The following is a 15,045-nucleotide window of genomic DNA, read 5'->3' on the forward strand; positions in this document are numbered from 1 at the left end:
TCACCTTGGCAAGTTGAGCTGTACCACCTGGCGGCTGAGCTGGGGACCTATCAGTGTCCCCACGTGCCTGAGACTTTAGAGGGCCGACTCACACACCAACTGAACTCACAAGAGACAGATACATAAACCGGACCCTACAACTGTTCATTCTTAAGAGACCGTGGAAGGCAGGGGTGGGCTGAAGCTTCCTTCTGGTGCCGGCACTCCTAGCTCCATTGGCAACAAACGATCCAGAAATCCAAAGCGGTCACCAGAGTCTCGCCGGTGTGAGTAGGGTGGTCGGTGGGAAGGATCACTGACTGTGAGCAGCCACCCTTGCCTGGCACAGCCACCTGCCTGGTGAGAGCAGGGTTCATTCCCCAGGGTCTCCACGCGTAGGGCTGGGTAAGTCCAGGGGACTTCTTACTTCTCGGTGATTTTCTCCATCATTTTGGTTGGCCATCAATTTCTCTCTACTTACCCTGTCTCCGTGCAGAGTACAGTACAATTAAGTAGCTTGTGCTCATTAATGAGCAAAAATCCAGGCCCTGTCTCTCAGGACACACCGGGCCACCTTACTTTACCGCCTGGGCTGGAGAATCCTCCAACGTCGATGAGGCAATTGCCCATTTTTCTCTCCCAACAGCGCTAACACCCTCATTTCTAAGTTCTGTCACCCACGGTGAGTCATTAGCACCCCCAGCTCACACTGCCCTCTTCCTACATTGGAAGGGTCTCCCCCTCCCCCTCCAGGTCCCCCTCCAGCCTTGTTTTCTTTTGTCATCCTCTGCCAGGGTGGGGAGGAAGAGGCAGAGGGGCCCAGGGCATTTTGTCCAAACTCTGGTAGAAACGGGTCTGCCTCCACCTCTCCCAGATTTCGAGAACTTTCAGAACGTGGCTCTCAAGATTTGGCCCCCCTCCAGGAGTATATTTTAGGAAGGTTTAAATTAAATATATTTAGGTCTTGCCAAAAAGGCAAGTGGCTAGGCGGTGGAGGAACTTTTGTAGTCCTAGCTCTGTCTCTGGGCTCCCACCATTCAGGTGGAGGAACGTTACGGGGTCCCCCTGCCTGGCCTGGAGCGGGAGAGCTGACCCAGGCCCCCTGAATGTGGACAGACACCTGCCGACGATCAGCACGGTCTCTGATCTGTGTGGCTCCCAGCCTTCAGGCGACTGTCCCCCTGGAGGACCCGTCTTAACTCTGTGTGTGGGCAGAGCTCTTGACGAATTTATAAAGGAGAATTATTTCTTAACCTGCTGGACTCCAGAGCCCTCTCTTAAAAGACTTTCTAGCAGGCAACCAAAGACAAAAAAAAAGTCACAAATGGAAGTAAAATTGATCGTTGAGGCTACAAAGGCACCCCAGGGCAGGGATGGCTTCTTTATTTTTTTAAATTTAAATCCAAGTTGGTTAACGTTTAGTTTAATAATGGCTTCAGGAATAGAATTTAGTGGTTCATCCCCTATATATAACACCCAGTGCTCATCCCAACAAGCGTCCCCCTAATGCCCATCCCCCATTTAGCCCGTCCCCCCACCCAACACCCCCTCAAGAACAAAAATACAGTTTGTTCTCTGTATTTAAGAGTCTCTTATGGTTTGTCTCCCTCTGTGTTTTTACCTTAGTTTTGCTTCCCTTCCCTTATGTTCAGCTATCTTGTCTCAAATTCCACATATGTGTGAAATCATTTCGCTTAGCAGAATACGCTCTAGTTCCATCCATGTTGTTGCAAATGGCAAGATTTCATTGTTTTTGATCGCCGAGTAGTATTCCATTGTATGTATACACCACGTTTTCTTTATCCATTCATCAGTCAATGGACACTTGGGCTCCTTCCATCCTTTGACTATTGTCAATAGCGCTGCTATAAATATCGGCGTGCATGTGCCCCTTCGAATCAGCATTTTTGTACCCTTGGATAAATACCTACTAGTGCAATTGCTGGCTCGTAGGGTAGCTCCATTTTTAATTTGTTGAGGACCCTCCACACCGTTTTCCAGAGTGGCTGTACCAGTTTGCATTCCCTGCAACAGTGCAACAAGGTTCCTCTCTCTGAGAGTGTCAGATACCATAATTTTGAGGGTTTACATGTCATTTCGTCTTTTAAAATGACTGTATTATTATTAATAAATAATATCTTATTATGGTTTCAACACTTCTTATTATCAGCCGTAGAACCCTTGTTTTTACAGACGAGAGGTGAAATAGTCTGCCCAAAGCTACATGGCCAGTCATTGACGGTGCCGGGATTTGAACCCAGGCCCAGACGCTGGCCTGTGCTCTCTTTGATGGCGACTCCTCCTCTCTCACTGCGCTGACTCATGCTCAATAAATATTTGTCGGATGGCTAACGGACTGCAATAAGCCAAACAATTTAAATAAACAATTGGCCGTAGATGAAAAAATAAGCATAAATACGGTTCACAAGCGTAAACGGCGAAAGACATTTATGGATTTCCATTCGACCAAGGACACACACGGGGTTCTGTCTAAGCAGAAGTCAGAGCAAGGTGAGGAACGGGAAATCCCTTGACATCCATGGATCTGGTCGTTACCAAAACCTCATAAAAAAGATGTCATTTTTTAAAAGATCATCCCGTACTAAATGCAGGATTCTGGCACGTGCAGAGGACATCCGTGGGAAAAATTGGTGAAACCCGAATGGAATCCGGATGTATAGTTGTTAGTCACATACCAATGTTGGACAAATGGTCTGTGGTTAATACAAGACTCACATTAGTGGAAATAGTGAAGTTGTATGTGGGCGCTCTCGGTACTATTTTTGCTACTTTTCCACACATCCAAGATTATTCCAAAATAAGGAGCTTATTCAAAGCACGTAATGGCATAGCGAGGCCCCGAGAATGATTTGAGAGCGAGACGCGGATCTGCACTCAGTATGTAAGTATGTGTCCTCGAAACCCAGATGACCGGAGCGAGGGTGGCAAACTGAGACACTTTCGGGGGCCAGGCGAGGAACCGTGGGTGAGTGGGGCAGACCGGCTGCGTGTCCTGGAACACGTGTTCCCTCTAAAAGGAAACAGCCACCCTCAGGCCGGAGCCGACGGTCACCAAGCAAGAATTCGGGCCCCGTAGAGCCAGCTTCTCCCGCTTTTCAAAAGAAGCCGGAAATCTGGACCTCTGCTCAAACTCTCCTTACTTATTACGTAAAGATGGCTCCGATAGCAAAAATCACCCTCTTCGCATAAGTAAAAACCGTCCGTCTGCAGGAAAAATACACCCTGTGGCCACCATTTCGCCATTGTCTGACCCAAGCATTTTAAAAATACTCCTGGAAATTAAAACACAAATATCTCTTGACCACGGGCCCGGGGGGAGTCCCCTCTGCTCTTTAATGGGCTTTAGGTCGTTTCGGGGCACAAAGGTGAGGGTTTTCTTGTTTCCTTGATAACATTACACTTGAATGGCTCTCACGGGTACAGGATCCATACTAAGCACTTTCTCTTGGGCACAGTTAAACCTTCCTGAGGATACTGCCCAGGAGCTGCTGACGCTCCAACATGTTTAAGTCCACGGCCTTCGGCAGGGGAGAGATTTCTCCAAGTCTGGCCCTTTAAGACAAGTGATTCGGGCTAAAAGTCATTACGATGAAACTCTTTTTTTCCAATGTGTATATACAAGACAGTAGCTCTGTTTGTACCCTGCATATGAGTCACTTTTGCTAATGTAGTTAGTTTTAAATTAATCTCAGTACTGAAAAGCAGTTGTTCCCAAATGTGGCTGCTTATCAGAATCCCATGAGGAATGCCTTAAAAATTCACATTCCCAGGACCGGACATCCAGAGGTTTTGACTCAGGAGGTCGATACCGGGGCCTAGGAAGCTAGCTGGCTCTATCTATTATCTATTATCTATCATCTGTCTATCTATCTATCTATCTATCCATCCATCCATTTATCTATCTATCCATCCATCCATTTATCTATCTATATGTCTATCTATCACCTATCTTCTTGTATATCTATCCATTTATCTATCTTCCTATCATCAATGTATCTATTTATCTATCTACCATCTGCCTATCCATCTATCTGTCTATCCATCTGTGTATCCATCCATCCATCCATCCATCCATCCATCTATCATCTACCTTTTTAAGTTCCTTAAGGAATTCTAACGGTAAACCATGTTTGGGAACCACCGGTATGCGGTATGGAATGTTTGGGCCCCAGCTGTGCACTTTGCACGTGGGTGGTACAAAGGAATGTTTGTCTTTTTTACGTAGAGTATATACAACAGGAGCTTCCACACAGCACTTTTTATGAGGAGGATCAGTCTCTCATTTCCTGCAGCCCTTGCCGTCTTGGGGCTGAGGGGCAGCGTGGAGGCTAACGGTCAAGCCCTCCATGGAATGTGAAGGGTGTGAGTGTGAGGTCAGAAATCTTACTTCCAGGCCTGGATTTGTCACTTAGTAGCTATGGGACCCCAGACATGTCAGTTTCTTTCCCTTCTCAGGTTCAGTAAAGCACTGACGTTCGAAGTCCTGAATAGAGAAAGGAATAGAGGCACCTGCTAGCCAGGTAATCGGGTAATAGGAAATCTGTCAAATGTGGTAGTGCTGTAGTGTCCCAAGGTGACAGCCATGCACGTGGAAATCTATCCATCCGGCAAAACATAATCTGATGTTTATAGACGATGATAGACACATCATAATCTATATAGGAGAATTCATCCAACCATTCATCCATTCCCTCAATTCATCTTTGTTTTCTGAACATCTGGCCACGAGTCAGGTAGAGGGGTGCATCAGTAACCAAGACCACACTGACCCTCAAGACATCCCGTGTGTAGCCAAGGAGACAAACTGGAAGGTCAACTATTTATCAGTAGGATAAGAGCTACCATAAAGTCACACACAAAGAGCGGGAAACGTTGCCTCTTCCCAATGTGGTCCTCGTGACAGTGTTGTTGGTTTTCATTTGCAGATTGGCAAAGTCAACGCTGGTCCTCATTCCTTTGTTGGGCGTTCACGAGATCCTCTTCTCTTTCATCACTGACGATCAAGTCGAAGGATTTTCAAAACTTATACGACTCTTCATTCAGTTGACTCTGAGCTCCTTCCACGTAAGTAGGCGTCTGAACCAGGATTCCTGTGCTGTGGTGAAAACAAAATGCTCTTGACCCCAGCAGTCTCAGAATCGAGAAAGCCCACGGACGTAAATGGAGCCGTAGTGCCAGCGGGCTCTATGAGAGGGCCTTTGGCACTAGAAGAGTGGGCGGACCAAAAGCATTGCCTTGATCCTGCCAGCATGACTCAGTGACTAAGAAGCGAAAAGTGCTCTGTTTCCTGGGCGGTAAGAGTTGGTGTATCTCACAACCATATTAACCGGGAGTATCAACGCGAAGCCTTTCATTAAGTGTCTATTTTTGCTGGATTCTCCGCAGGGCACTGTACGAAACGAACGTTGTTTATGCTTCAGGTGGCACACTCAGAATATAACACCACTTGGTAGGAACCAGTGAGTTGAGACCAGGAGGCTCTTGAACCTAGACAGACATGTCAAGATGTGTCAGATGGGGCTGAAACGAGAGCCAAAAGGCCAGCCGTGGGTCCTTCACCTGGATATTCTGGGTATCCATTCCTTAAATGGGCTATTCATTACCCCGTAGCTCGCAACAGTGATGATTTTTATTATGTCTCATGATTCTGGGGACCAGGATTCCAGGTGGGGCACAGTTGGGATGGCTCACCTCTGCTCCACGCGTGCCTCCCGGGGCTGGAACTTCCAAGATGCTTCGCCACTCATGTGTCTGGTGCCTGAACTGGGAAGGCTCACGTGGCTGGAGTGGCTTCATTTGGGTCGAATTTCTGGGGCTTCATTTCTCACTGCCAGCTACGTTCCTCAGTTCCGTATCGTCTTAGGGCTTCTCTCTCACTACATGTTCTTTTTCCATGGTCCTCCTTGCAGGAAAGCTGGAACTTCTTACGTGGCAGTTCAGGGCTCCCAAGGGCACAAAAACAGGGACTTCCAGGCCTTTTATATGCCTAAGCCTGACACTTAGCAGTGATACTTCCAGTGCGTTTTTTTTTTTTTAATTTTTTTTTTCAACGTTTATTTATTTTTGGGACAGAGAGAGACAGAGCATGAACGGGGGTGGGGCAGAGAGAGAGGGAGACACAGAATCGGAAACAGGCTCCGGGCTCTGAGCCATCAGCCCAGAGCCTGACGCGGGGCTCGAACTCACGGACCGCGAGATCGTGACCTGGCTGAAGTCGGACGCTTAACCGACTGCGCCACCCAGGCGCCCCTTCCAGTGCGTTTTAACATTTAAAGCAAATCCCAGACCCAGCCTGGACTGAAGGGGAGGAGACCACACAGGGCACCGATACTGAGAGGCATGGCCTGGTAGCCAAGGCCATGAATGCAAGTGACCACCATAAGTAGTGTTGGCAGCAGAGGTCCCATAGAGTGGTAACCTCAGGACTAATCATTCTAAAATGCTAATATAGGGCAGGACTTCTGGAATGGAGAAGAGAGGCTCGTGGCACACACCCTCCCCCAAAAGCAACAATAAAATTGGAGCACCGTGGAATCCAGCCAAAGGCATACAAAAGGCTGGGAAGGGTTTACTCAAGAAAAATGACTGAAGCTGAGTGAGAACAGTGGGGTCTGTTGGTTTAGCCTCGAGTGTGTTTGTTCTCCGACCTCGTCTCCGTCAGTACGGAACTTCACTGCAGAGAGGGGCTGACCCAATGTAGATCAGTCGGAAAGCGGAAAAAGCCCACACCCCTGGCCATTGTCAGATACAGCAGTGATCTCAGTGGCAAACGATCGAGGAATGACAATGTCATAGGCCGACATGGTGGTCCTAACTGGGACGAGAAACAGCCTGGTGAGCTAGCCAGAATTCTAACAGGGGGATCTGAGGAATGAGACAGCTGTCATGAGCCTTGATCAGCTACTACATATCTCTCTGGGGGGCTGGAGGCTTGTGTACGCGGACAAGGTTGCACACACACTCGGGAGAGACCAGAGAGGATATCGACATGTTGCTGGCTGAGTTCCCCCCCCACCCACACACCCAGTAGACACAGGAGGTGGAAAATAAAAGCCACAGAAGACTTATAAACCGTCTAAACTTGGAACTGGCCCCCCAGGCCACGCACAGATCCGTTGTCAAAGGGTGGGGAAGCTTTCTTGGCTTAAGGTGGGTGAGCACAACTTCTGACCCATCAGTGAGTAGTCGGGGCCAGGAGGCCAGGCTTACACACAAAACCAAAAGTTTTTTTTTTTAAATTTTTTTTCAACTTTTTTTTTTTTTATTTATTTTTGGGACAGAGAGAGACAGAGCATGAAAGGGGGAGGGGCAGAGAGAGAGGGAGACACAGAATCGGAAACAGGCTCCAGGCTCTGAGCCATCAGCCCAGAGCCGGACGTGGGGCTCGAACTCCCGGACCGTGAGATCGTGACCTGGCTGAAGTCGGATGCTTAACCGACTGCGCCACCCAGGCGCCCCAAAACCAAAAGTTTTTGAAAGGAGCACAGACATCAGTGGCTGTGTGCCCCAGGGGAGAAAGATGTCACAGAACTGGCAGTCCAGGCAAATTACTAAACAAACAAAACACCAGCAACCACCCAGGGAGTGGGGAGTAGGGAACCAGATTCCTGAGGTGCTACAATATATGATCTAAAACTTCCAGTTTTGAACACAAAAAGGAAAGTATGGAAACAGGGAAGTATGACACGTACTCAGGGAAAAGAAAATCAGTCCATAGCAACTCGCTGAGAATTCTCTTAGACAAAGACTTCAAAGAAGCTATTATAAATATGTTCGGGGGTGACTGGCTGGCTCAGTTCGTAGAGCATGCAACTCTCAGTCTCAGGGTTGTGCGTTTGAGCCCCACATTGGGGCTAGCGATTAATTAAAAATAGAATCTTTAAAAAATATATGTTCAAAGGATTGGAAGAAACCACGTTTAAGGAAGTAAATGTATGTATGATGACAAAGATGTATCGATCAGGAAATCTCAGCACAGAGAGAGAAATGATAAGATAAGAACCAATCTGGGGGCGCCTGGGTGGCGCAGTTGAGGGAGTGTCTGACTCTTGATCTCCGCTCAGGTCGTGATCTCACAGTCTGTGGGTTTGAGTCCCACGTCGGGCTCTGTGCTGACAGCTCGGAGCCTGGAGCCTGCTTCGGATTCTGTGTCTCCCTCTTGCTCTGCCCCTCCCCCACTCGCACTCTAACTCTGTCTGTCTCTCAAAAATGAATAAACGTTAAAAATTTTTTTTAATAATAAAAAATTATATATATATATATATATATATATATATATATATATTTTTTTTTTTTTTTTTAACCAATCTGGAAAAATTCCGGAGTTGAAAATTACAATAATGGAAATTTCACTTGAGAGGCTTGATGTCAGACGCCCCCCCCAATCCCTGCATCACAGTCTTTTTTTTTTTTAATTTTTTTAAGGTTTATTCATTTTTCAGAGACAGAGACAGAGTGTGAGTGGGCTAGGGGCAGAAAGAGAGGGAGACACAGAATCCGAAACAGGCTCCAGGTTCCGAGCTGTCAGCACAGAGCCCGACGCGGGGCTCGAACGCACGAACCGAGAGATCGTGACCTGAGCCGAAGTCGGACGCTGAGCCAGCTGAACCACCGAGGCACCCCTCTGCATCGCAGTCTTAAAGCCACTGCCACCAGGTGGAGCCAGGTGCTAAGATTCCAGGACGGAGCAGGGAGAATGTGCCTGCCCACTGCAGGCTCACCAAAGGCCAGGGACACAGCCTGGGGCATGCGGTCTGGGCAGCTGGATGATGGCTCCTCTCTCCTGTTAGAGCTGTGGCTCTGAGCTGAGACAGGACCCATTGCTAACCTTTTTTTTTTTTTTTTCATTATGAAACCATGTTTAAGTTATTTCAATCTTTGGGGGGATTTCAATGGCTAAGCTTTAATAATTTGGGGTTTTATGTTGTTCAATTTAATCTTCTTTAAAAGGTAATCCCAGGGGCGCCTGGGTGGCTCAGTCTGTTAAAGCATCCGACTTCAGCTCAGGGCATGATCTTGCAATTCGTGGGTTCGAGCCCCGCGTCGGGCTCTGTGCTGACAGCTCGGAGCCTGGAGCCTGCTTCGGATTCTGTGTCTTCCTCTCTCTCTCTGCCCCTCCCCTGCTTGCACTCGGTCTCTGTCTCTCAAAAATAAATAAAATAATTTTTTAAAAAAGGTAATCCCAAATTAGAAACACCAACAACAAAGCAAGAAGCGACAGCTGTTCTGTCAGTTAGTATTTGATGGTCTTTCTTCCTCTGAGGCCTTGATTGGTCATACGAACCAGGGATCTTACACACTCAAGGCCGTCTGAAGACCAGACAGCCATGGGGAGCTATGGAAGATTTTGAGGAAGAATCAGCCTATCAGACCCATCTGGCAAGGGAGCCATCGTTTGCTATGTGGCAAACTACCCCAAAACTTCATGGCTTAAAGCAAGGAACTGTGTTATCTTTAATGAATCTATACGCTGGGCCACCTGGGCTCAGCAGGGTGATACTTTGGATACATGCAGGTTTTGAATGGGGCTGAGCACATCTGAAAGCTCGGTTGGGTCAGAACATCCAAAATGACCCATTCGCGTGGCTGGACATTGACACGGTCTGTTGGCTGGGGCTCCGCGGAGGCTCTTAATCACAGAACTTCAGCTCTCCTCCATGTATCTTGGGCATCTCCTAACCGGGCAGCTGGCCTCTCAGAACATCCCCAAAGCAAATGTTCTAAGAGGGAGAAAGTAGACACTTCCAACCCTCCTAAGGTGTAGGCTTGGAAATCCCAGGATATCTCTTCCACCATGTTGTACTGGCAGAAAGAGTCACAAGGTCCATCCCAGATTCGAGGGGAGGGGACAAACCAGGTCTAACACTTCCTGTGAGCGGTAGCATATGCCTACAGGGAGGGGAGAGATCTTTGGGACCATTTCTAGACACTGGCCACCACGCTGGATCCTTTGGTCCTGCAGCTGGAGCTCTGCCCTTCACCCTGCACCTGCTGAGGGACGTGAGGAACCAGGGTGGCCCAGCAGACTGGGGCAGGAAGCACACTGAGAGGGTCTGTGCATGCGCAGAGACTTCCCTCCTTCTGAGCACCCCTGCACGGCTCCCCTCCACGTGGCCAGGCAGAAGTGAGAGTGTGGGTGGGCAGAGGTGCGGGAGCAAATCCGGTGGGTCCCATCTCAGTGCATTGGCAGGAATTGGCATGAACCTAGCAGCTGCCTGGAGGGTCCTTCACTCTTCCGAGTGCTTATTTCTTTTCTTTTTTTAAATTTTTTAATGTTTATCTATTTTTGAGAGACAGAGAGAGTAGGGGGAGAGAGAGAGAGAGAGAGGGAGTGAGGGAGGGGCGGGAAAAGACAGAGACACAGAATCGGAAGCAGGCTCCAGGCTCTGAGCTGTCAGCACAGAACCGGACGCGGGGCTCGAACCCACGGACTGTGAGATCATGACCTGAGCCGAAGTCGGAAGCTCAACCGACCGAGCCATCTAGGCGCCCCCAAGCGTCCATCTCCTAGGGAGTTTCACCTTCAAGGGATCTTTGGGAAGACTGCCCAGTGGTGGTCACGTTGGGAGTGAGCGTCGTCTCTTCTGGGGACCACTCCCTTCTCACTTGCTTTATCTGGAAGGAGAGTTAACTGGACGCCAGGAGGCTCCTAAAATGGTGACCCAAGAACCCGAAGACGTGAAGGACACGTTTGTGATGTGGAATCCTATTTTAACCAAGTCATTTGTGAGAATTCTGACACCCTTCTGATATCATATGCCCAGAGGCAAGCGTGACCAGCCCCGCTAACTGCACCAGGCGGCTGTGAGCCTCCAATGAACTTGTGTGTTTGACAATGATAAAATGGTCCCACTGTGCCCCTGTTTAGGAGCTATAGCCATGGAGTATGGGGTGCATAAGAGAAAGAAAAATCCCGCACTGACGGGCAGAGTCCAAAGTGACATCAGGATAGCCAGCATGCTAGACTTTTAGCTTCCATAAGAAAATAAAAAACTTCCCCCCCCCCCCACCCCAGGGCAACATGTTATAATTCCTTTACAATGTCAGCTCTTTTCCCAGTACCAGACCCCCCTTACCAGCCACTAGGGGTAAGAGAAATGTTCTCAACAGAGATGGGAGAGTCAGCCTGCCCTGTGACCTTCACTCTTCAGTTGGAAATGTGTCCTTTGCTTGTGAGTCCTGGCTTTTTACGAGGTTCCTCCCATAAACACTCAAGTGCTTGGGTCCTGCACACGTATGGAGGTCCAGTATTTCAGGCACACAGTCCAGGCCCCCTAGGCCCTCATGTCATGGTGGGCGGGAAGCCGTGGCATGGAGCTCAGCTCGGGTGGTTATCACATGAGGAAGCATAGGAGTCAGAAAATGCTGGGAGACCAACATGAGCTAGAGTAGCCTTGATTCCAGACCTCTGGCAGTTGAGCAGTGAATCCAGAAAAATTTTCCAATATCAAGTCAGTATCCTTGTACTGAGAATTCCCCAACAGAGATGTTCTGGAAAGGGAAGTGCTGTGTGAAGGTGGCCTATTGTTTTTACTGGGACCCTTGTGTCCACCATTCTTTTTTTCCTTTAATGTTTACTTATTTATTTTGAGAGGGGGAGGAACAGAGAGATAGAGAGAGAGAGAGAATCCCAAGCAGGCTCTGCACTGTCAGCACAGAGCACGATGCAGGGCTCGAACCCATGAACCGTGAGGTCATGACCTAAGCCGAAGTCAAGACTCAGATGCTTAACCAACGGAGCCACCCAGGGGCCCCCACAATTCTTTACAAATGACTAGGGAGACAACAGAAAGGAAACTGCCCTGTCCTATTTTAGAAATCGTCCGACATCGTACAAGGCAAGACTCCTGTAGGAGTAAGTTACAGAAATCCAACTCATTCATTCATTCACTCATTCACTCATTCACGTATTCCTTTTACGGATATGATTGAGCTGCTCTCATGTACCAGACATTTGTTTCTGGTGCTGGGGATCTGGCCGTGAAAAGATGCGAGGCTTGCTGGGGCAGGGGCAGGGAAGGACAGATAATAGCCAAGTTGACTGGCAAGTAACAATATAATTCTCGGGCCACAAAGAATATAAACGAGAGAGCCCACAGCTCTGGTGATATTTGAGCCAAGACCTGGATTTTGAGAAGCCAGTTAGGCAGAGAGTTGAGAGAAGAAGGGTCCAGAAGACAGAAAGTATGAAAGGACCTCAGTAAGGAATGAGTCATGCTAGTCAGTCTCCAACATGGCCCCCAAGGATCGTCTCCTCCTGGTGCTCACGGCCCCGCAGAGTCCCCGTTCATATGGAATAGGGTTAACCTGTGTGACCGTATTGTGGACATGAAGTTGTGTGTGGCTTTGGAGGCCACGTCATCAAGGGGTTGTAGTTTCCATTTTGCTCCCTTGGATCAACCCCCACTCTGGGGGAAGCCAGCCCCCGTGTCATGAGGACATTCAAGCAGCTCTGTGGGGGAGACCGAGGCCTCCTACCACCCACCGGCACCAACGTGCCAGGCGTGTGAGCCATCTTGGAAGCAAGTCAAGCCTTCAGATGACTAAGGCTCCATCCAACATCTTGACCGTAACTTGAACGGTGACCCTGAGCCAAAATACCCAGCTTAGCCACTGCCAGATTCTTGGCCCATAGTAAGTATGTGAGGCGATAAATCTTTACTGTTTTGATCCACCAAGTTATATGGCAACAGGTAGCTAATACATTAGCTTGAGATGCTGGAGGGAACCAGAAGGCCAGTATGGCTGGAAAACAGTGGTTAAGGGTGAACAGGGCACAAAGATCAAGTCAGCGACACAGACACCGAGCCCAGGTCGCCTTTAGTCCCTTCTGTGGTGAGGAGATATTATTTTATCTAAGCGTGATGAGAAATTACTGGCATGAAATTTCTTTATTTTTTAATTTTTTTTTTTTACATTTATTATTTTTGAGAGACAGAGGACTAGTCAGGGAGGGATAGAGAGAGAGGGAGACACAGAATCCGAAGCAGGCTCCAGGCTCCGAGCTGTCAGCACAGAGCCCGATGCGGGGCTCGAACCCACAAACCGTGAGATCATGACCAGAGCCGAAGTTGGACGCTTAACCGACTGAGCCACCCAGGCGCCCCTAACTTTTCTTTTTTTAAAAAAAAAATTTTAATGTTTATTTAGTTTTGAGTGAGAGACACAAGAGTGTGAGTGGGGGAGGGGCAGAGAGAGAGAGAGAGAGACAGAGACAGAGACAATCCGAAGCAGGCTCCAGGCTCTGAACTGTCAGCCCAGAGCCCGACACGGGGCTCAAACTCACAAACGTTGAGATCATGACCTGAGCTGAAGTTGGATGCCCAACCCACTGAGCCACCCAGGCGCCCCGATCTACCTTTCGAAAACAAACGTTCTGACAAGAGAAGGGGATATTTCTTATCTCACATAAGTGAAAATTTCAGCATCAGGCATAGCTGGATCCAGGTACTCCAACAAAAATTGTAAATCTTACCATCTCCAGCCTCTGCTTGTCTCTCTGTTGGCGTCATCCTTGGACAGGCCCCCTCCATGCAGCTGGGTAGATACTCATGAGCATCTCCAGGCTTCCTTGGACAGGATACAGTTGGCAAACACAGGGAAGAGAGTTGAACCCTTTTTTCTGTTCCCAGTGAAAAGAACTCAGTTGGCCCTGTTTGGGCCCTATGCCCATTTGGGCTGGTTTATTGGGGTGATGACCATCCTGGAACGTGGGGACCGTGACTGGCAGCCTTCCCAGAAGCCCGGGGGATAGGGGAGGATGAACTCCCAAAAGGAAAAAATGAAATTCAGGCCCAAAACAGTTAGCCAAGGCTCACTGTGGGCAAGTAGACGTGGGACGGCGGTCTTGTACAATATTTGTACAACTGGATGAAGAATATAGGGTCTTTGGGATTCCATCGTCATTCACCTGTAAGCATCCAAGCGAACATCTGGGCTGATGTGGGGGGTGGGGGTCAAAGTGAGAAGAGACCCCCACGAAATCCAGGTTAACATAACCCGGATGACGACCCTCTGGTTAGTGCTAGCATTGTAATTGTCTGCCTCTTCTGGACGCTACCAGGACTGGCGGGCCCTTGGGCTTTCCAAGGGACTCTCGGACACCTTTGACCGAGTCAAACCTCTCACCGCCTCCTCCTTTTGTTACAGGGATTGCTCGTGGCCTTGCAGTACTGTTTTGCCAATGGAGAGGTACGTCTCCGGAGCGGCCAGCCAGGTTCCGGTGAGGCCGGGGTTGGCCTCCTGCTGTCCCCCCTGGAGGTGGCTGGTGGTGTGATGGTGCCGTGGGGGGGGCGGGGTGCAGTGCTGGGCACGTATTGGGACAAATTTGTACTCTGAGCACCCAGCAGGGGGAGCAGGAGGCAGCTGAGACCAGTGGGAAAAGGTGTTGGGATGAGTGAAAAGCTCAGAACCCAACCCTGAGTCAGTCGGGGCACCGTAGCTATTTGAGCCTCAGTTTTCTCATCTGTACATTGGGAATAATATCTGTCCCTGCCCTATAGTATTGCCCTGGGCTTGCTGAGTTCCTGGTAAAAGCCCCACACCTGGTAACTATGATGGCTTTTCTTATTAATATTATTGCAAGCCTTGGAAAGAGGCTCGAAAGGAGGAGGGCAGGGGCCAGACGGTTCTCTCTCGGCTTTAGGAGTTGGTGAAATTTCCAGGCCCCCTTTCACCCACTTGAATGGGAGCTTCTCGACAGCAAAACCCGCTTCCCCCTCCCTGTTCATTGCTGCTGCCTCTGTCTTCGCGAGGGGGCACCTTGCCCGCCAGGCACGTGTCCTGTGCTGCCTTGACACAGTCCTTTCCAGAACACCGTATCTCAAAGTTCTGCCCCCTCGCCCCACTGTCCTGCTCAGCGTCCTGTGCTTCTCAGTCGCTTCTGTCTGCTCATCATCCCCAGTTAGGAGGTAAGTGTCCCAGCGGCGACACGTAGGAGCCACGCAGTAAATAATCACCGAGAGGACACACACACACACACACACACACACACGACAGAGTGACTCCAGGGCCGTGACCCGCCCTCTCTCCCCTCCACTCCCACCC

The 15,045-nt window shown here is 49.2% G+C and overlaps 1 protein-coding gene across 4 annotated transcripts in view; it reads left to right on the top strand.

Moving 5' to 3' along the window:
- GLP2R (glucagon like peptide 2 receptor) overlaps nt 1-15,045 on the top strand; it is a 56,304-nt gene that overhangs the window by 39,589 nt on the left and 1,670 nt on the right. For 2 of the 4 annotated variants that reach the window (XM_045044865.1, XM_019817165.3), the window contains exons 12-13: nt 4,926-5,064; nt 14,149-14,190. In XM_045044865.1, the coding sequence (XP_044900800.1) occupies nt 4,926-5,064; nt 14,149-14,190 (181 nt within the window). Of the gene's footprint in view, nt 1-4,925; nt 5,065-14,148; nt 15,029-15,045 lie in introns of those variants that run through there. The other 2 variants (XM_045044867.1, XR_006589726.1) reach the window with 2 other exon arrangements.

This window comes from Felis catus, chromosome E1, assembly GCF_018350175.1.
Source record: "Felis catus isolate Fca126 chromosome E1, F.catus_Fca126_mat1.0, whole genome shotgun sequence".
Lineage (NCBI taxonomy): Eukaryota > Metazoa > Chordata > Mammalia > Carnivora > Felidae > Felis > Felis catus.